The sequence below is a fragment of the Panthera uncia genome (genome assembly GCF_023721935.1).
Source record: "Panthera uncia isolate 11264 chromosome B2 unlocalized genomic scaffold, Puncia_PCG_1.0 HiC_scaffold_24, whole genome shotgun sequence".
NCBI lineage: Eukaryota > Metazoa > Chordata > Mammalia > Carnivora > Felidae > Panthera > Panthera uncia.
The window spans coordinates 14,764,912-14,786,829 of record NW_026057580.1 but is presented as its reverse complement, the minus strand read 5'-3'; the positions used below and the strand labels follow the sequence as shown (position 1 = coordinate 14,786,829).

General features: G+C 39.8%; 2 protein-coding genes across 5 annotated transcripts in view; one reads left to right on the top strand and one right to left on the bottom strand.

The window, feature by feature from the left end:
- SLC25A27 (solute carrier family 25 member 27) overlaps positions 1–17,164 on the bottom strand; it is a 29,014-nt gene extending 11,850 nt beyond the window's left edge. For 2 of the 4 annotated variants that reach the window (XM_049653751.1, XM_049653750.1), the window contains exons 1-6: positions 16,831–17,163; positions 14,110–14,301; positions 11,875–11,959; positions 8,164–8,286; positions 5,812–5,924; positions 2,537–2,621 (exon numbers count right to left, since the gene is read on the bottom strand). In XM_049653751.1, coding sequence (XP_049509708.1) covers positions 2,537–2,621; positions 5,812–5,924; positions 8,164–8,286; positions 11,875–11,959; positions 14,110–14,301; positions 16,831–16,936 — 704 coding nt within the window. In that variant the 5' untranslated portion in view covers positions 16,937–17,163. Of the gene's footprint in view, positions 1–2,536; positions 2,622–5,811; positions 5,925–8,163; positions 8,287–11,874; positions 11,960–14,109; positions 14,302–15,267 lie in introns of all 4 variants that reach the window. The other 2 variants (XM_049653753.1, XM_049653752.1) reach the window with 2 other exon arrangements.
- A 193-nt stretch (positions 17,165–17,357) lies between these two features.
- LOC125938524 (24-hydroxycholesterol 7-alpha-hydroxylase) overlaps positions 17,358–21,918 on the top strand; it is a 94,303-nt gene continuing 89,742 nt past the window's right edge. Inside the window, exon 1 of the mRNA XM_049653748.1 lies at positions 17,358–17,756. Within this exon, the coding sequence (XP_049509705.1) occupies positions 17,580–17,756 (177 nt within the window). The 5' untranslated portion in view covers positions 17,358–17,579. The remainder of the gene's footprint in view (positions 17,757–21,918) is intronic.

The window sequence follows — 21,918 nt, the reverse complement described above, 5'->3', positions numbered from 1 at the left end:
TTGTACAGCTGCAATCCCCTTCAAGCCTCCATGAGCATTCATTTTATTCTATGACACAGTATCCAGAACTTCCAGATCACACAGCACTGTTTACCTACTTAGAGTTCATGGTTAGCAAATTTTGAGCTGCCTCATTATACCACACATATTCATATCAACCCATTAAAAAACCTGATCTGGTGGGTAGAGCTCAAAAATGAACCAAATGCCCTAAAACCTGAATTAGAGAATTCATTTTCCTAAAACCTGAATTAGAGAATAATCAGACTATGTTATTTCAGATTAGGGCTGGAATATATATAGCTGAAAATCTTATGTCTTTCTAAAAAAGACAGACTTGTTTGGTGGAGTAGTATACGGTAGGAAGATTTATGCTCGCTGGGAAATCCATGGTTCTTTGGTTAGAAGTGTGGTACCTCAGAGACCATTTGGATAGAAAGACAATGAAAAGGAAAGAGTGGCAATATCAGTGTGGGACCCCAGGACAGATCTGAATATCCTGCTCCTAGAGTAGATCATAACACTGGAACACACAGTGTCTGGAAAGATGAGAGAGTCTCACAAGATGACCTGACTAGGTCAAAATGGGAGACGAACAACTCCTGGGCAGAGTGAACAGCATGAACAAAGACGGTGCAGGAAAGATGGTAAGGGTGGGTACACGTGTAATACATATGTGTACAAGGATGGAAGTAAGAAGCAGAAGGAAGCCGAAATCCTCAGTTTCCTCTGAAAGAGGAGGCCAGACTACTGGCTACAGAAAGTATGGTGTAGCTTGGGAACACACGTGGGTGAGAATTTGGAATGGAAAGGATGGTAAGCAAAGACATATACAGAGATTGCCCTAGTAGCACTAAGGATAACACTTATATTTAAAGTGGAGGAATAAAGAAAAGCCACTCAAGGAATATTAAGGTGAATCTGAAATGAGGAATGACTTCTATCTCTATATCTCCAAATGTCATTGGTTTGACACTATTAATATACTTTTGGGGTTCTTTAAATGGCATAAAGGTCCTGGAATTTGGACACATGATCAGAAGCTAAATAAAATCATCATAATGTTCAGGATACTAGATATTTATAAAGTAACCACTCCAATGGATAATTTGAAATTGTGTTGCAAAGAGATTAAGGTACTGCTCCTTCCTGGAGTGTTCTACTTCCTGTCTCTGTCAACACTCCAGCCCTTCAAAACACTTAGCTAATCCTGTCTTCTTTATAGGCCCCTCCAGATGGTTACTTTTTTCTTCCTCTTTGAATGCTACAGTAAGTAATCACTTTCTTTCAGCATTTACCTTATGTTGTTTTTATACTTGTCTTGCTTTCCCCTTGGTCAGCTCCTTGCAAAGGAGCCTGGGTTACCTTCTGTACCCACTGCGGAGCCCTGCAGGTGCCTTTATCAAAAAGATGCTCAAACATATCTGTGGGACTGAATTTGAGAACTGAATCACCAGAATCTGACCCCAGGAGGGTCCCATCAAGGTGCAAATATTTGGAAAGGTTTAATATGAAACATTCTGCACCTCTGTCTCTCCCCCGTTTTAACTGCAACTATTTTTTTTTAATTTTAATAATCTATTTTTTAATGTATTTTTTTTACATTTATTTATTTTTGATAGACAGAGAGAGACAGAGAACAGTGGGGGAGGGGCAGAGAGAGAGGGAGACACAGAATCCAAAGCAGGCTCCAGGCTCCGAGCTGTCAGCACAGAGCCCGACGCGGGGCCCAAACTCACAAACTGCGAGATGATGAACTGAGCTGAGGTCGGACACTCAACCGACTGAGCCACCCAGGCGCCCCAATAATCTATTTATTTTTAAATTTACATCCAAGTTAGTTAGCATATAGTGCAACAATGATTTCAGGAGTAGATTCCTTAACGCCCCTTACCCACTTAGCCCATCCTCCCTCCCACAACCCCTCCAGCAACCCTGTTTGTTCTCTGTATTTAAGAGTCTCTTATGTTTTGTCCCCCTCCCTGTTTTTATATTATTTTTGCTTCCCTTCCCATATGTTCACCTGTTTTGTATCTTAAAGTCATCATATGAGTGAAGTCATGAGATATTTGTCTTTTCTCTGACTAATTTCACTTAGCATAATAACTGCAACTATCTTTAAGAAAATTGTCCTTTGTAAAGAAAATCTGTCCTTTGTACTATCACCTTACTCTAAGGGTAATATCACTAGATTCTTTTTTTTTTTTTTTTAATTTTTTTTTCAATGTTTTTTATTTATTTTTGGGACAGAGAGAGACAGAGCATGAACGGGGGAGGGGCAGAGAGAGAGGGAGACACAGAATCGGAAACAGGCTCCAGGCTCCCAGCCATCAGCCCAGAGCCCGACGCGGGGCTCAAACTCACAGACCGCGAGATCGTGACCTGGCTGAAGTCGGACGCTTAACCGACTGCGCCACCCAGGCGCCCCAATATCACTAGATTCTCAATCAAAAGAGACAGAAGGTTAGAATTGATGCCAAATATGCAAGGAAAGTGACACACACAAAAAATCAATCAAACTAAAATAATCACTTACCTTGATAAACCATGAGTCGTGATATTGTCCTCAAGTGGTGTATTCAGTACCAAATAGTGTTTCACTGTATCATAAGTGGTTAAATCTGGCAATTAACAAGAAAAAGAAGGCTGGAATATTCATTCATTTGACAACAAATGTCTTTCATGTTGTGAATATGTTAGGCTGGGGGCAGGAATGAAAGATACCATTATTGTTCTCAAGCAGAGGAAAGCAAGCCACAGATGGAGGGGGAGGAGAAGAGGAAGAGAGACAGACACTCAATTATATCGTTTGAACATCTGAATCCAGCTAAGCATAAAGTCAGCTCAACTGGTGGCCTTTCTCAGTATTTGAGCTGATAAATTCCTTTTTTTAATCCTAATTTAACTTGAGTTGCAATTCTGTCACTTATAATAAAAGGTCCTGACTATTACTCTCTGTTAAGCTTTTTATGTTTTTTTTCTTTCCTAATGACAATGCAGAGCTGTTAAAGAGTTTTAAACAGGGCAGTGGTATCTCACAACACTGGAGTCTTATAAAGATTACCTACAGTGAAGCACAGGGAAGTGAACTGTAAAGAGGCAAGAATGGATAGATGCATTTGATCATTCACTAAATGTGTGAGTGTCTAGCATGTGGTAGGCATTATTCTAGACGCTGGGGAAAGAGCCATGGACAAACCGAACAAAATTCTCATTCTTTGTTGAGGGATGAACAATGAACAAAGAAGTAAACCACATGGCATTTCAGATACAAATAACCAATAAGGCAAAGCAAGGGGGATAAGACGACCAGAGGGTGGAGAAGAAGGATGTATATCAATTTTAAAGATGGTGATCAGAGAAGGCTTCTTAATAACACCTGAGCAGCAGCCTAAAGAAAACATGAGAAAATAGACCTTGGAGATAATCTAAGAGAAAGTGTTCCAGGAAAAACAACAGTATGCATTATATCCCTGAGGTGACAGTCAGCTTTGTGCGTTGGAGGAACAGCAAGAATACTGGTCTAACAGAAGCAAGTAAGTGTCAGAGAAGTACGAGTCCAGAGATGGAGAGCAACAGAAGCCAAGGGAGGGTTTTGAGCAGAGCAGTGAACTGATCTAAGCTATTCTTTACAAGGACTACTCTGCTTATTTGGCTGTGAGGAGACTATAGGGAGACAAGGCAGATGAGACATGAGACGATTGCATTTATTCTGGGAAGAGATGATGATGCTTTGGACAAGGGAGTTGTGGAGCGCTGGTCAGATTCAGGACAAGTTTTAAAGGCAGAATCAACAGGATTAGCCAGCAGACTGTATAGAGATCGAAAGAAAGGGATCAAAGGGGACTATAACATTTTGGGTTTAACACTCTGTCTGTCAGCAGTGCTGACATTTTTGGAGATGGTGAAAATGAGAACTGGCCAATTTAAAATGTTTTAAGTAAGATGATGGATTGGTGACCTTGATGGGAGCACTTTCAGATGCAAGGTGGCACACAATGGCTGTAGGGTGGGTATGGGGAGACCAGTTTGGAGGCTTTTGTAGTGATCCAGTGAGGGAAGATAAATTATACTTGGACAAAGGAGTGGCTCCTTGGACAAGAAGAAGTAGGTGGATGTGAGATTTAGCTAGGAGACAGAAGTGGCTGGACTTGAAGTGAAAGGAAACAGACAAAAATCATGCTTAGGTTTCTGCGTTGGTCAGATGAGAAGGTGATTTTATCATATTCTGAGATTGGGAAGAATGGAGAAGGAAGTGGTTTGATAAATGAGTGTGGTTTGGACACAAAGCAATGTATTTGAGAAAACCTAAGTGAACATTCTGAGTAAATAACTGGGAACCTAGGAGAGAAATCTGAGCTACAAGAGATTTTGAAGCATCGAATTGAGAAACTACAATCAGACAAGATTCCTGATACCAAAATATCCACAAGTATGATACAGTAGACATGGATGGACTGAAATGGCAAAATAATAATAATAAAAAAACAGATTTGCTTTCTTTGAGGTTTATGTGATATGTTCCTACACCCCTCAAAAAGGCTATCTGTTAATTTCCTAGAATCATATAATTTTGGTCTTAGAAATGATTCTTTCACTCATTAATTCATTCATCAACTGTTTAGTGACTACATGTAAGGGACTAGGAAAATAATGATAAATAAAACATGGTCCTTGCCTTCAGAGAACTCATAATCTAGTGGAGATAAACATATACTAGAAAGCAATGGAATGAGGTACAAGCAATAACAGAGATAAGCACCGGGAACTTCAGAAACACATGAAAGGACATCTAACACAACATGGCTAGGGCAGGGTGGTTGTGGGGTTCAGGAAAATCACATGGTGGAGAGACACTTCAGCTGGTGCTAAGTGATCTGCAGGAGAAAACTAGATAGAAGAAGAGAGGGAAGAACAAAGTATGAGGTAAAGAACAGTGTGATATGTGTAGGCAGTGGAACCTTCTAGTTCGTGACTCTCTACTTCATTCTTTACTCCTCCATCAATGAATTGCTCAATTCCCCGAAGCACCAGTTGGATTGTGCAGACTTTCTGAGTTATGTGATGAAATTTCCACTTTGTTCTGTGAGGGATGAGAAGCCAGTGAAGGGTTTTAAGGGTCCCAGTACCATGTTCAGATGTGTATTTTCGATAAATCCCTCTGGGTATTGGGTACAAATAATGAGGACAAAGAATGACATCTGCTGGATGGCTGTGTCAGTGCTCTAGCTATGTGGCTTTGATGGTGAGTATAGTAAAAATGGTGGTTTTAAGGACACTATGGTGTTATGTATTGGGGGGGGGGGACGCTTTTAAGAAATACTTAGAAGACAGAAGCAATTAGTGACTGAATATCAAAGGTGAGGGACAGGATGAGTTAAGGAAATGTTCAGGCTTCCAGCCTGGGGTGCCTGGCTGCACAAGCTGGGTTATACAGCAGTAGGAGCAGGGTTACTGGGGGAACGATTTGGACAGTCTGGATAGAGTGATTACCACATGGTTACATGTGCCACTTTGAGTCTTAGAGGAGGGTATAGGTGGAGAGGAGACCTCAGAAATTATTTAGTCTTAATATCCTTATTGTCACAATTTGCTTGTTTTAGGAAATCCTTTTCATAGATCACCATGGAGAAAAGTAAAAATGCTCTAGGGAAAATATTCAATTAAAATATTAACAACATAAAATAAGACTGTTGCCAATATACATTACTAAAACTGATAAAAAAAATTTCATTTTCCCCAATGTAAGTGCTTAACCTTACGGTGATCAAGGCAGTATGACTTCTCAGAATTCAATAAAGTTTCCATTACCTCCCATATTCACCAGTGCTGCTCTTTGTATATTGGGTACCCAGCCTGCCCAAAGCCCACGTATTCCTCCTTCAGATAAGATTTTTGCAAATGCATGATGCACACCACGAAATCTAAAGGAAAAATAATAATTAAATGTGAAAATTCTATGCATTTCTGTGCATGGAATGCAGCTGGATAAGCTTTGCCTATAGCTGTTATGATTTGGAGTAAAATAACATCTTAATTATCCAGAATTGTTAGAAATTAAAGCAATCCATATAAGTCAATTTCCAAAAAAACACATTTTTTTTTAGGGAAAAAAAGCTGACATTTGACTTAAACATTTTTTTACTGAAGTCTTTATCAACTCTCATCCTCTTCTTAGATTATTAAACAGGTTAAAATTCCTTTCTTGATATTTAGCCATCAACGCACATATTAAATCCAGGAGGGAAGCTATCAAATGTCTGGGTTCATTTGACTAGTACTACGTGAGACCTGCAAATTTTGTAATTTCACCAAATAATGTTACAAAATCAATCCCCAAATATTCTCAGAAAGGAAATGACATTTTTAGCCCAAAGAGTAGGGAGGGTAACGTCATAATAAGAGTTCTTAAAATTGAGTACTTACGGCTTTATAAAAATTTACTATCCTATCCTGATTTTGCTCTTGTTTATGGTACACAAGTAAAAAATGAGGCTGAACCATGAATCAAATCTGGAAACCTCTGCTATAAAATAAAAGTCTGGGTTTTATATAGTCAGAAAGACCTGGAGTTCCATGCCTCCTTTACCATTACTAGCTGAGTGGCTTTTACTTAGGCATTACATTCCCTAAGTCTCGGCAAAAAGATAGTATGACATATTTACTGGGCATGCATAATGGCTCTTATGCTACATGGGAAGCGATACTCACAAATGATGGCCCTTGTAGCTAAAATCTGTTGTGCACTTATTAAGCACAAGACTTTTTATATACATAAGATAAATTTTATTCCTGAAAACTCTATGAAATATGTATTAATATTTCAATTTCCATCTGAGGAAACTGAGGCTTAGAGAGGTTAAGGAACTTGACTAGGGTTGGAGCTAAAAGGTGGCAAAGGCTGGATATGAATCCCAGGATGTGTGACCCCAAGGTTGATGTTCTGTACATGAAATGTTTTACTACTACATCAAACCAAAAATTTCCAACAGTGGAGACAAGGGGGAAAAATTGAGGAGATTAGTTAAAAAGTCAGATTTTTATGGATCCCAATAATTCTCTCCATATATCCAACCATGGCAACATAGCTGTGCCCTGCTACTTAGTAATTAACTCAAAGTTGTTACAAGACAATCAAATGGGCCCTGGGATTCTGTAAACTGCTCGGTTAAGTCAGAGTGGTACCCTTTTGTCCTCTGTGGTGGGTGTCCTCTCTGTTTGCAGGGCTCAAGGGGGATGTGGACTGCCAAGCCCAACCTCATTTTTCACGGAGCCAGCTGGAGGAGGGGCTGAATGGAGAGCAGTGGTCAGTGGTGGGCTCTCGAAGGGGCCGCCAAAGCCTCCTTCCCCTCTGGCCCAGTCACAGACCTGCAGTGTTCAGAGGAGCAGACCTCTTTGTACTCAGTCCAAGGCATCCTGCACTTTTCCTCTTTTCTGACAGAGGTCTATCAATCTCTAAGGTTTTGCCCTTTTTCCAGGGAAACAGTCCAAGTGGTGTTTTCATAAATTATTTAACATAAAACCTTTGAAGAAAGGCAGACTTCAATAATGTAGAGTAATGCTATAGGAGAATTTTATATCACAAAGTCAAAATGAAAACCTTCCTTCAACTTGGGGAAAAGAGACGGAACAGAATTAGGGAAGTGGAAAGAACTTGCAAGGTCAGTCTTGCTATTTCCCTTCTTTCAGGGAGAAAGGGAATGAAACCTAGCTTTTAGACATGGATGAGCCAGGCAATCTGTCGTGCAAACCTTCTGATATTAACCTTTTCAAAGATGAAAAAACAGAGACGAGGAGTGCTAAGTGACCTCCAGAGCAGTAACCCATAACGGCAAAATTGGGATTCACACTAGGGCAAATTTTAGTGATCAGACACTATATCAAAAGCTGTAGCAGGAAACAAGTCTAGCTGACTTGGCTGGGAAAAGCAGCTAAGAGCTACGCACGCATAGAATTTGTCTGGTAGAGAACACGTGCACCTTAACATGCAAAGAAATGATCCATGTTAACTCTCCTCTTAATGAATATATCTTCCAAGCTGAAAAAGTCAGAACTAATGTCTCTACTGAACAGTGGATTGCAGAAATGCATAAATCATTAGGTAAGTGTTCAAAGTATGATGGGGGAGAGGAAAGGTATCAATCAGTTAATTGGAGAACTTACCGCAAAGGCTTCCCTTCAAGTTTCCTTTTTCCTTCCATTTGCATCTGAACCTTCACTAGATCAGTTGGGTTGGCTAAAAATTGGCCAACAACACCAGCCATCATACCTCCAATCACTGACTTCCTAATTGTAAAAGGAGATACATTTTTAATAGTTTCTATCAATTTCACAAATGTTGTAGTGAACAGTACCAAGCTGGTACAGCCCCTGCATAGGGGACTTCAGACAAAGTGCAGAAAAGGATAGACCCAAACAAATCACAGGGGAAGGCAGATGGTTTGTCTGTTTACTGAAGGGAGGGTTAAAGGACTAGAAGGAGTTGAGATTCAAATCTGGTTTCAGGGGCCTTCCATAGCCTGAAATTCAAAGGAAGGGCAGTTGCTTCAAAGACATAAATACATGAACTGACCATTTAATCGTTGCTTAATTCTGACCACAGGGAAATAAAAAGAGCATAGATGTAATCAGTCTAACAGACAGAAGCTGGTCAAATTTTGTAAACTACCATTTTAGTACTTGCAAAGTAAAAGGGGTTTGAAAACTTTCCTCTCTTTGAAGAAGCTCTCTCTGTCCCTAGACTTTCTTCTCCTCACCTCCCAAAGCCAATAGTGATCATGTCTAGACTACTGCACTTAAACATGCTTTACCTTTTCTTAGGAGACAGGGGGTATTTTCTTTCCTTTTACCCTAAAACAATATTAGAAGAGGTACAAATGGGTATAGAGTAAAAAGGGTCCCTATCACCAGTTCCCCTCCTCTGAAGTAATCACAATTGCTAGTTTCTTATGGTGTCCTGGACGTAACAGTAATGCATTCACTGAATGCTTATTATGTCAGGCACTGTTCTAAGCAGGTTTAAAAACATCATTTCATTCTTATGTCAAATCTATGATATTAGTACAGCTGTTACGTTCTCTTCACAGATAAGGAAACTGAGACATAAAAGCAGTTAAATGATAACTCAAATCACACAACTAGTAATCAAAGAAATTAATTAGAATTATCTTTTAGCCATTACATTAAGCTATTAATGGGAATATAAGTTATTATATTATATATTATACATAAGTGAGTGGAACATATATATTATATATAAGTGGAACAGCCAAGAAATAATGCCAGGAAGTCTGAGTGCAGACCACCCAGTCTTTTTTTTTTTTTTTATGTTTATTTATTTTTGAGAGAGAGAGAGACAGACAGACAGACAGACAGACACAGAGTGCAAGCAGGGAAGGGACAAGAGGGGGGCGGGGACACAGAATCCGAAGCGGCTCCAGGCTCGGAGCTGTCAGCACAGAGCCTGATGTGGGGCTTGAATCCATGAACTGTGAGATCATGACCTGAGCTGAAGTAGGACACTTAACCGACTGAGCCACCCAGGAGCCCCTGGACCACAGAGTCTTAAGCACTAAGTTACAACTGATAGTGCACACACAAACATGTATGCATAAATACTCCTATTTAAAGGCATAAATGTAGAATGCCAGGCTGTATGCTGTTTCACACTTTGATTTTTCCCTAATAATATCTTTTAAGATATTTTTTCCTAATACTGTATCTCAAAGGTTATCAATTCATATAGAGCTGCCTCGTTTAAAAAGATTGTTTCATAGCATCCCACTTTATGGACACACCACAATTTATTTAAACGGCGTAATGTTTAAAAAAATTTGAAGATTTACAGGATGTTTGATAGGCCCTGCCAAATTATCTTCCATAGACTTTATATCAATCTCCACTGCCACCAGTGGCCTACCAGAGTGCCTGGTTCTCACAATCATGAACATGGTACACCATGATTGTTTTTCTCTGTGAGAATCTCATAACCATGGCCTCCTTGGTAATTGTGACATAATTGTAATTCTTTAGGCATCTGTCTCTACTACTGTGTGCTCAGTGATGGCAGGGACTGTATCTTTTTCATTAGAATAGCCTCAGTATTAAATACAGAACTGGCATGCCATGATCATTCAATAAATACTTACTGACTGAATTAATTGTTCGGACCGGGTCAAAGGACATCAAGCCCATCCACCCTGAGAGGTGACTTCATAGTGAAATATTTCCTTTGAACCCCTTATCTATACCTTTCTCTGCTGGGGGGGGGGGATTACAAAATGCAAGGACTATTAATCTATTCTATCACTAGTTCTGGGAAAGCAATTAGTGTAACTTAGTACATTATACTTTTTAAAAAACAAAGCCAACAGATTTCACGTGGAAGGTGAAATTCTGCTTATTGCCCTTTCCTTACAGTTGTGACTTCGACTTTTTTTTTTAGGCCAGGAAAGATATTATTACAGACATCATTATTGGTTAGTTATATAAAACTTACCTCAGTCTTTCAAAGCTCTGCATTATGCTTTTCTGTATAAATATATCAAAATTTACCCACTTCCCAATTGATATTTACTTTTTTTATTATTTTATTTTTTTTAGATTTTTTTAACATTTATTTATTATTACTGAGAGACAGAGAGACACAGAGCGTAGCAGGGGAGGGGTAGAGAGAGGGGAAGAACAGAATCTGAAGTAGGCTCCAGATTCTGAGCTGTCAGCACAGAGCCTAACACGGGGCTTGAACTCAGAAACTGCGAGATCAAGACCTGAGCCGAAGTCGGTCATCTAACCAACTGAGCCACCCGGGTGCCCCGATATTTACTTTTTAAAAAAAATTACTAAATGGGTGATGGGCATTAAGGAGGGCACTTCTTGGAATGAGCACTGGGTGCTATATGTAAATGATGAGTCACTAAATTCTACTCCTGCAATCAACGCTACACTGTATGTTAACTAACTTGAATTTAAAATTTAAAAATATATTTCATTAAAAAAAGAAAAAAATACTATTATCAACACTGCTACAGTCGATATCTTTGTGTGTGTGTGTGTTTATGCATAGGTACAAGTATTTCTGAATGTGATTATATCATAAAGGAAGAGTTGCTGGGTCAAAGAATTACACATTTAAACATTTTAACAGAAATTTTATTCTCAAAAAAAAGCTCTCTAATAACTTATATTCCCATTAATAGCTTAATGTAATGGCTAAAAGATAATTTTAATTAATTTCTTTGATTACTGGTGAGGTTGAACACTTTACATGTTTAACAAACACATAGTTTTCCCTTTGTGAATTTTGCCTGTTGATATCCTTTCCCTATTTTTCTTTGTGTTTTTATATGTTTTTAATTTATTTATATTTAATCTATTTATAATAACCTGTGTTTCTGTTCCTGTTATAAACACTGTAAGTGATATGCACTTACATACATTATCTCATCTAATTGTACAAACACAAAAGCCTGATGGTAGGTATTACTTCTACAGCTAAGAAAACTGAAGATAAAAATGATCAAGTAATTTAATCAGCTTACATATATACTAGTAGAGCAGGAATTTTTGAGCCTCTCTCTGACTCGAAAGCTCTTTTCTCAGTAGAAAGAGGCATAAAGGAGGTGCTCTGTAAGAGTTCTTTTAACATTAAAATATTAAATACTATATATAAAACCTTAATATACATATGTACATGTTTGTTTTATGCTGTATGCAGTAAACGCTCAATTACTTGAATTTACATTATAATTATTCTTTATTTTAAGCCTATGACAAGGCAGTTGTGGCATAAATGTACAATTTTATATGTATCTGATGGGTAAACATGAAAGCCTCGGGGGCAAGAGCACAGACTATTTTCAAAACAAAACTTACCAAAGAGGATAATGCTTATCTTCACTTTTGCCAAACACAACTTCACGGAGATGTTCATAAGTGACCATGCGCCCTCCAGAGTACACTGTGTAAAACAGATCATTTAAAACGTGAATTCGGCTACATGTTTAATAAGACAAGAGGACATTTTGACCTGAGCTAGTGGATCTCTTTAGCTGTGTCTTTCCCTCATGCGCCCTATGCTTCAAACATGTGGGTTTTTCTTGATGTTTCTCTAAATGTGGCACGCATCAAGCCTCAGGCCTTCTCACGGGCTGGCTGATCTTTCTTGAATGGATTCTCCCTTCTCTGCTTTGCTAACTCCTCCTAGTCCTCCAAGATTCAATTCAAAGAACATGTTGTCTAAAAAGTGCTCTGTTCTAGGCTGCCGTTGCACCTGCCATGCTTCTCCTCTGTTCTCCCAGAACCACCCAGGCATACATCTAATAGGACTTTTATCACATTAATTGGAGATTAACTTGGCTTTGTTGCTTATCTTTCCATCAGACCGTGAGCTTTTCAGGGCAGGCTTTGTGTGTTTTCATTACTCTGTGTGCCCTCTCAAGGACAGAGCTTGGTACACAGCAGGGATTTTCCTTGAACAAACATGCATAACTTCACCAGATAACTTATTATATTAATTTTTCAGTCAAGTATCAAACATATGACATGAATCGTAACTGGAAAGCCATATATGATGATCAACAAAATACAATGAAAAGAAATCAGAACAATCATGGGAAGCAAAGGAGAAAATTAAAAAAAAAAAAAGAATGGAAAATAAAAATCATTAAAATCAGTACATGGTATTCACAGAGAGCACTTTTCGTGATATTTCAGGAAGTCTGATCAAGGGTTTTAATGTATGCAAAAATATACGAAGCACCAAAACACCAACAGTCTCTGTACATACTTCTGGATAGCTCTTGATATATACACTCTTAACTTACTCATCTGAAGAACTGAAACTTTAAAAATAATAAGCTGGTGAATATTAAGTCTGGACACTTTTCTGGTCAAAGGTCCCTACATATTTGAGGAAATATTATGAATGTAGAGGAGTAAAATGCCATGTCTGTCCTACCTCCTTTTGAAACCAAGTTTTACGTTCTCCCGTGCACAAGCTGAAAACCCAACAACTATTATGTTTGTCAGTGCCACTTTAGAAGCAGGGCAGAAAAGCATCTTTACTGGCTATGACATAGTTACAACTATTTTCCTTGAAGAATGACTGAAGGCCCACACAGGTAGTTAGGTAGCCTTGGAAACTGAGGCAAAAATCAGCTGCGCTGCAATTACTCCATTGCCAGAATAGGATTAGTCATCCTTGTTTTCTTTCAGAGTTACCTAGTCTTAACACACGGGACAGACACTAGCGAGATTTGGCATTTAAGTCAAATAAATTTTAATTTGCAAAGAACATGAAAAATTTAAATTTTGTGCTTTAAAGTTTCCAAAGTAGACAAATGTATCGATTATTCATTTTTTTTCTTAAAAATCTTCAAATGTGGGGCGCCTGGGTAGCTCGGTCAGTTAAGTGTCTGACTTCGGCTCAGGTCATGGTCTCGCGGTTCGAGCCCCACCATGGGCTCTGTGCTGACAGCTCAGAGCCTGAAGCCTGCTTCAGATTCTGTGTCTCCCTCTCTCTGCCCCTCTCCCCTTCATGCTGTCTCTCTCTCTCTCAAAAATAAATAAACGTTAAAAAAATCTCAAAAATGTAGAAGAAGTAGAGAAAATAACTCCCTCTATATCCTTGAGATTGATCAATTGCTAACATTTTTGCCATATTTGACTCATTTTTTTCTTTCTTTTTTTAAATTTTATTTTTTATTTTTTAAAATTTATATCCAAATTCATTAGCATATAGTGCAACAATGATTTCAGGAGTAGATTCCTTAGTGCCCCTTACCCATTTAGCCCATCCCCCCCCCACAACCCCTCCCGTAACCCTCAGTTTGTTCTCCATATTTATGACTCATTTTTTTCTTAATTAAAGTCCATTACAGACATCATGACAGTTCATCCCTAAACACTTGTATGTGCATTTCTAAAAATTTAAGGTGATCGTTCCTTAACTGCCTTAAATTGGTAGTCAATTTTCTTAAGAGAATATATATTCATTTATCACATTAATAGGAAAAAAGCTACTGGTTTTTGGACACGGCTAAACACAAAAGCAGAGGACACAAACACAGCACTCATAACAAACTTACCAGATGGAATCAAGATAAATACCTACGTGTCTGTAAATGGCAGGTGTCACTCCTTGCCAAAGCTTTAGGAAGCCTTCTTCTTGAACAATCCCTAGGGCTGTGCGCACCATGCCCCTATAGGGAGCCGACTCTCTTGCACCGTCTCCCAACCGAGCAAGAGCCGCTTCTCCTTGCATTTGGAGTCGAGTTTTTGTGAGATCGAGGGGAAAGGTTGCTAACAAAGAAAAACAAAATGAGGGGGAAACCCGCAACATTCAGAGAAACCAACAAAAATTCTAAAATTCTAAAGTCATAGGTCTAATATTTTAGTCACTACAAGATGGGCGGTTCTCAAATTTTAGAGTACATCAGAATCAGCTGGGGAAATTGTGAAAAAGTATTTATTTCCCAGCCCCATGCTTATGGATTCTCAGTAGGTTGAGGGGGGTTTAGAAATCAGCTGATTCTTATGCACTCCCAAATTTAAGAATCATTGTCCCAGATTACCCCCCAGATCACTGGGGGTGGGGGGGGGGTAAGTGACAAGATTTGGGCTTTTTTTACTCAGAAATTTCAGCCTAAAATATACTTCAGTCCTTAATTTTTGCATTCCCATAGGAATAACTTCAGAGATTCATATTCTGTGATGCCCCCTTGACTGCAACCATGATTGGGACACAATGTGACTTTTAGAATACTATACTACTTATGACAGGTTCCTAATAAATGCAGGTGAAGCTGAATTCTATAATTTCATGGGTGATGCTCACTGACCCCAAGTTTGAGATATGGAAGATGTAATACAGAGTTTATAATGTTGTCTTTTTATACAAGGGCAGCATGCTCAATATACTTTCGATTAAGGCACATACTGAATCGTTTTTCCAGCACTAAGTTTTATGTATGGCCTCCTCACAAGTACCCACTGTACTTGAAAACAATTTTTCTAATAATTATATTCTGAATTCAAGCTAGACATTTTACCTCGAAACGATGAAGCTAACTGGCCCACATTAGGAAGATCAAGCTCATAACTTTATAGGCATAATGTCTTGAATAACTTAAATAACCAGATTCAGAGAAGTTCATGCACATTATTGACATTACATGAGTCTTTTCAATGACCACAGCCTGACACAAAACCATAGTTACGCTTTTTCTAAGAGAAGACAGTAGGGGGGAAGGGAATATTAAATCTTACCACTGGTCTTTGGAAAAAATATCTTGCTGATAGTTCCCCTAAAACAGAAGTCGTTTGCATGAAGAGAATTTAAGCCATGCTTTCTTAACAGATGAGCCCCGAAAAGTCTTATGATATAGGCACGTCTATACCATGTGCCTCTCAAAATAATTTTCGTTTACTTGCTGGTTACTTAAATAACGCTTCAGGTTCCGATCCTAAATTGTTTTGTACTCAAACCATCTCATACTCTGATTTCCCCACCTCTCATGCCCAGCCCCCACACCATTCTCCACAAATTTTTAACAAAAGGAAGGGTTCTGTGCCAAAGCCATTGGTCACAGGGGGAAACTAGCAAGTTAAAAAACAAACCAGCAAACAAACGAAGTGCAAATACCTAATTCAGCAATCTGATTTTGCATGTTTTAAAAAGCCGATGAAGTGTATCTCAATAAAAGCAATGAATAACAAAAATTTCCCATCAGCTTTAGAAAAGAATGAAGAAAACATAGAGGGTCCAAAGGGCAAGAGTGGAGGAGCATAAAGGGCAAAACAACAGACCGTTCTGGCTCTGCAGAAATACATAATAATACACTCATTTCACAAGAGGACAAACTACCATTGCCTAACGGTAACACATCAAAGCCGTTGCTCCCCGCCCCCCCCCCCCCCCCCGCAACAGGCAAGAAAATGAAAGGGTATTCTTAAAATGCACACAGAAGGCTTCAGAGGGAACACATAGGCACTCCGCTTACAAAATCCTTGGAAAGAACGCCACCTGCTCATGCAAGGGCATCCAAATTCTCTCCAGGTGGTCTCGAGTTTTCTCTGACTTGCTTATGCATATGTAACTGTCCATCTTCTACGCTCTTATGGTACTTGATATCTTCATTACTAATAATTAGCACAATGGAACTGTCTGTCTCTGCATGTGTCCCCACCCGCCTGTAAGGTCAGGGTTGAGTCTTTTAAGCTCTATCACCACAGTCTAGTACTGTAGCTATTATGACAATGTTGCAATTAATAAGTGCCCTGCTTTGGACTTAGCATTTGACTTCTCAGAATCCTGCAAGGTAACCACAGTATAGATGAGCTAAGCTCAAGGAGGACAACTGACGGATGTTGAGTAGACGATCCGTAAGTGACAGGTTAATAACGTAAGTCCCACAAGTTGGTTCCACAACTTGGACCCAAAAGACAATGATCTAGTGAAGCTATGTAAGAATATGAATCAGATGATCTCAGTAAGGATGAAAAGTGGATTGTGTTTTTATTAGAAGGTCATCCTCGCGGAAGGGAAAAGGATTCCTACAGAGGAATGACCGCTCATGAAGCTTCCAAGAGTAGACACTCAGGCACAATGGCACACCTCTGAGGGAGACGCAATTGGAAGGAAAAGACCTTGGTGACCTCCAGTCCTCCTCGCAAGGCCGGCCTTGCCCCCGCCCTGCCACATCTGCCAGGCAGGTGTGCAAGAAGAGGGCGCAACCCAGCCGGCCGAACACCCCCGTGCCCCTCACCCCCACCCCCAGCGCGGCACCTCGACGACTCGCGGGGGAGGCCCAGGCGGGGGCGGCCGGGTACCTAGCTCGGCCACGGTAGCCGCGCAGCCCGACAGAAGGAACTTGCTCGCCCGGGGCCATCTCTGGGCGAGCGGCAAAAGCCTCTCCTCATCCTCTGGAACCGACATTCAGCAGCAAGACAGGACGACAGTGCACCCCTTCTGGCCGGCGCCCCGCGCCGCGGCTGGCCTGCCCCTCTGCCAGGGCAGCCCGTCCTCAAGCGGCGAGTGGCGGGCCGGGGACCATTTCCCTCGCTCGGCTCAGTCAGGCAGCCCCGCGAACCTGCAGCCTTCCTAGCAGCCCCGGCTGCAGCGGTGCACCGGACTGAGAGCAGAACAACAACGCGAAGCCCACGAGGCTTCTGGGAAATGTAGTCCGCCGGGCTGCGCGCCTCTTGGGCGCCATTCTCCAATTGGCCGGGAGCGAAGCTCCCGCCGCGCCGCCGGCCCCGGTCTCCATGGCAACGGCGCAAGTTCGCCCCGCCCTCCACCCCGCCTCACCCGCGCCCGTTCGGTCCAGCCCCAGCGTTTGGTCCGGGGTGGCCAGGGCAGGAAAGACAAGTGGAGGTGGGAGGAGGGAGCGATGCTGCAAAAGTCATCTAAAAATTGGGGCGGGGAAAAGAGGCTACAGTTTAGAAGGCAGACAAACTGCGGAAGTTGTAGCAGACAAGTTGGCAGGTCCAGTAGGTGCACCCTCCCAAGAGGGAATGAGCAAGTGCCACGGCGGCAGGATTTTTACCTTCTCTGATTGTGGAAGGCGCTAGACAAAAACATGGAACTAATTTCCCCAACAGTGATTATAATCCTGGGTTTCCTTGCTCTTTTATTATTCTTTCAGCGGAAGAATTTGCGTGGACCCCCGTGCATAAGGGGCTGGATTCCTTGGATTGGAGCTGGATTTGAGTTTGGGAAAGCCCCTCTAGAATTTATAGAGAAAGCAAGAATCAAGGTATGTGGCCTTAGCAGGTGGGGTTTGCGGAGGAGGTAATGTTTTCTTTTTTATTTTCTTTCCCGGGTTCTCAAATGCAGTACTAGAATACGGAGAACATACCTAGATCCACAGATAAAGACGATCATTACTCAAATATTGACAGCTGTACCTTATGCAAGAGTTTTCGAAAGAAATAGATTTTTATCGATTATGAACAGATTTTTATCAGCTCGTAGCTGCCCTTTTGGAAGTAGATACATAATTTATAAATGCTAGTTACTTCACCGTAGTTTAAAAGTTCTAAGTGTATACACATTAGCTAACAACTTGCAATAATTCAGAAACACAGAAGTGAAATACAGTTAAATTAAATTTATGAAAACGTGTAGTAAATACGTGTCCGAACTGAGATGAACACCAGGCTGCTGTAAAAATTGCTTACAAACGGTCTTTTCAAATTTAGCCTGCGCTGTATTTTCAGCTGGTGTTCTTATTTGATGATGATGAGATCCATTTTCACTGCATACTAAGATTAGTAATGTTGTTGTAGAGACGTTTTTGTCCTTAAAATAGCTTTTAAATACAGTGTATCTTTCAAAAACAGGATATAAGTTACTGCCAACTTTTTCCCTTTATTGCTACCAGTGCTTCAGTGTGCATTGCTGTATGTGTGTCGTGTGGTTGTGATGTTGGCACTTATCCAGTTGTTTCCTCAGAATAAATTCCTAAAAGTGGAAGTGCCTAGTCCAGTGACATAAATATTTAAATTGTTTATATTATTGTGTTACCCTTGCAAAAAAAAAAAATGTAACAATATACACCTTTTCCTTTGAGTGTTCGGGATTGCCTACCTCCTCATATTCTAGCCCACTCTAGATACCATAATTATTGAGAGCCAGATATAGGAAAAATGATATCTTAAAAGAATGTTTCTTTGTCTCTGGTAGCCTTTCTTAGGCATATGATTTTAATAAATTTTAAGGAACGTTTTCACTGGCTTGTCTCAGAAGGTCAAGCAAGGTCAAAAAGATTATTGTTTTCTTCTAAAAGGTGTGTGATTTTGTATTTTACATTTAGGCCTATGATCCATTTTGAGTGATTACTTTTTTGGTGTGTGTTTGTGTGTGGTAAGAGTCAGGGGTGAAGTTAATTTTTTTCCCCAATCTGGATGGTCTCGTTATTCTAATTGTTCCACTCTCCTTTCCTCATTGGTTGCCTTTGCCGCTTCTCAAAAATTAGTTGACCATATACATGTAGATCTATTTCTAACCTTTATATCCTAGTCCATTGATTTATATGCCCACTCCTTTGTTACTAGTACACTGTCTTAAATACTGTAGTTTTATAGTAAGTGTTTAAACCAGGCAGTGATAGCCGTCCATATTTCTCTGTAATTGACTTGGCATTCAAGATTCTTTGCATGTTATTATAAGTTTTAGAATTGGCTTGTCAATATGTATCATAAAGACTGCTGGAATTATGATTGGAAGTTTGTTAAATCTATTAGGAAATTAGGGAGAATTGACTTCATAATAATATTAAGTCTCCAAAGCTGTGAATACTGTCTATCTCTCCATTTTTTAGCTATATAATTTCTTTCAGAAATATTCTGTAGTTTTTTGTGATGCGATTGTTAGTTATTTTAAGTATTTTATATTTGGAGGCACTCGTGGATAAAATTGCCTTAATTTTTGTTTTCCAGTTGTATCCCGTTGAAACATAAAAAATACAATCTGTTCTCTTTATGTTAACTTTATTCCCTGTGACTTTGCTAAATTCACCCTATTAGTTCTACTAGCTAATTTGGAGATTCCTTAGGATTTTTATACATAAACGATATGTCTTACAAAAAGATAAATGTACTTCCTTTTTTTCTGATCTTTATGCTTTTTGTTTCTTTCTCCTATATTATTACCATCAGTAGGACTCATAACATGCTGTTGACTAGAAGTGGTGAGACTAGACAAGCTTGTCTTTTTCCTAATGTTAGCGGAAACACATTCAGTATCTCACATTTGAGTGTGATGTTAGCAGTAGATTTTTCAAAGGTGCCTATTTCAGTCCTGACCTTCAATCCATACCAAGAATTCACAGATGCCACCAGGGAATTAAATAGTGATTTATCACCTGTTCATCTTTTCCTAACTGCCAGTGAAATCTTTATCTCACCTGGTTCTACCTCGTCCTACACCAAAACAGAAGCCTTTGCATTTGTTTTAAAAGCTGCAGAGTATTCCCTAAATTATAGTTTCCTTCAACAGTGACTTAATAATTGACATACCGTAGTTTGTTTCCCATTTGTATGTGTGAAAATGTATCCATAGAATGAATGATCAGATTCAAAGTATAAAAGCATTTATAATTTAGAGTGAAGTAGGAAATCTTTTGAGAGTGTTTTGAGCAGAGGAATGATGGGATTTGATTTAAATCTTAAAGGTTCACTTTGGCTGCTCTGTTAAAAACAGGACTGTAAGAATAAAAGCAGGATAATTTGAAGGTTCTTTGCAGTAATTCAAACTTGAGGTCAAGTGGTTTGGAGAAAGCAGTGGAAACTTGAGAAGCGGCTGGGTATATGTTGAGGGTGGAAGCAGCAGGATTTCCTGGTTAATTGCACGTGGTGTGTAGAAGAATGTGAAGGGTCCAAGATGGCTCCAAGAAGTTTGGTCTGAGTAGCTAGGGAATGGGAGTCCAGTGAGATCGCCATGATTGCAAGAACTTACTGGAAGGGAAGACGTTATCAGACGTGCAGCTTTAGATACATAGGAGTTTGGAATGTTGACATCTAAGTGGAAATGCTGAGTTAAGTAGTTGGATAAATGAATTTGGAGTTGCAAAAGACGTCCCGTGATGCACAGGTTCAACTTCTTTTGCCTGTTTTCTATAGCTATCATTTCCCCTAAAATTCTTTTCACATAATTCTATTTAATATTTTTTGCATTTCTATATTGTATTGTCTTTAGACTATTTCCTATAGTCTCCTTTGTGCTTCTTGTAATTATTATCTTTTATTTAGAAATGTCTTTATTGTTTGTTTCTTTCCTCAGTTCCTTTATCTCCTAATTTTTCTCTATTGTCTGGCTGTTTCTTCCATGGCTTCTTATGTTTCTTCTTTGCTTATTTCTTTCGCAGTTGGCAAAATTATTAGATTAATTTTTTTTTATTCCAAAAATAATTTTGCATTACAGGTTTTAGGTGCCCTATGGCAGAATGTTTTTGGTGAGTTACTTCATCTGTAAGGAAGTTCTGATGTCCTTTTTTGCCCTTTTTTAAAGAATTTTTCTTACAGTGGTGACATTTTTCTTTTTTGTTTAACCATATTTTTATTTTTTTTTTTACCATTCATTTATTTCTGAGAGACAGAGAGAGACAGAACATGAGCAGGGGAGGGGCAGAGAAAGAGAGAGAGGGAGACAGAATCTGAAGCAGGTTCCAGGCTCCGAGCTGTCAGCACAGAGCCCGACGTGGGGCTCGAACCCAAGAACTGTGAGATCATGACCTGAGCCGAAGTCGGATGCCTAAGTGCCTCCATTTAACTGTATTTTAAGGCGTTAAGTTGTCTTGGACCAGCTGTCAGCAGGAGGTTTTGGCTGGGGGCAGTTGCTTTCCAGGTTTCTTGACAGAGCTCTTTTATCCTATCCTCCCTTGCTACAGTGAAAATATAGTGCCTCTGTGCACCCATGGCTCCTCTGCTTTTTAGGATGCAATCTTTCACGCTTGAGCTCTCACTGCCTTTCTTCAATAGCGGCTGCTAGGAAAAGAGGTGACCCTTGTCTTCTCAGGTGTACTCTTCGCTTTTACAAGAAAGTGCTTTTGGGAGCCCACTCTCTGTGTTATCTTTTGCTACGTCCCTCAGTATCCATGGGCTGTTTATCCTAGCCCATCTCATAGTGGTTCCAACTCTGTAGACTTCCTTCTCCTATCTCAGAGTGGGTGTTTCTGGGCTTTTCCATTGTCGAACTCCTTGCACATGCTCCTCGTCTTTCTCACGGTGCTGTGATAGCTTCTAAGAGCAGAGAGAAGAGTTCTACTGGTTTCAAGTGCCGTGGGTCATGCTTTTTGTAGTTAGTAGATTTTCTTCTTGTTGTCTAGCTCAATAATGTTGCTTGTGCACATATGTTTTTCTCCTTGTGGCTCTGTGTGGTTTCCAAGAAAGAAGTAGAACAATTAAGAAACACGTCGC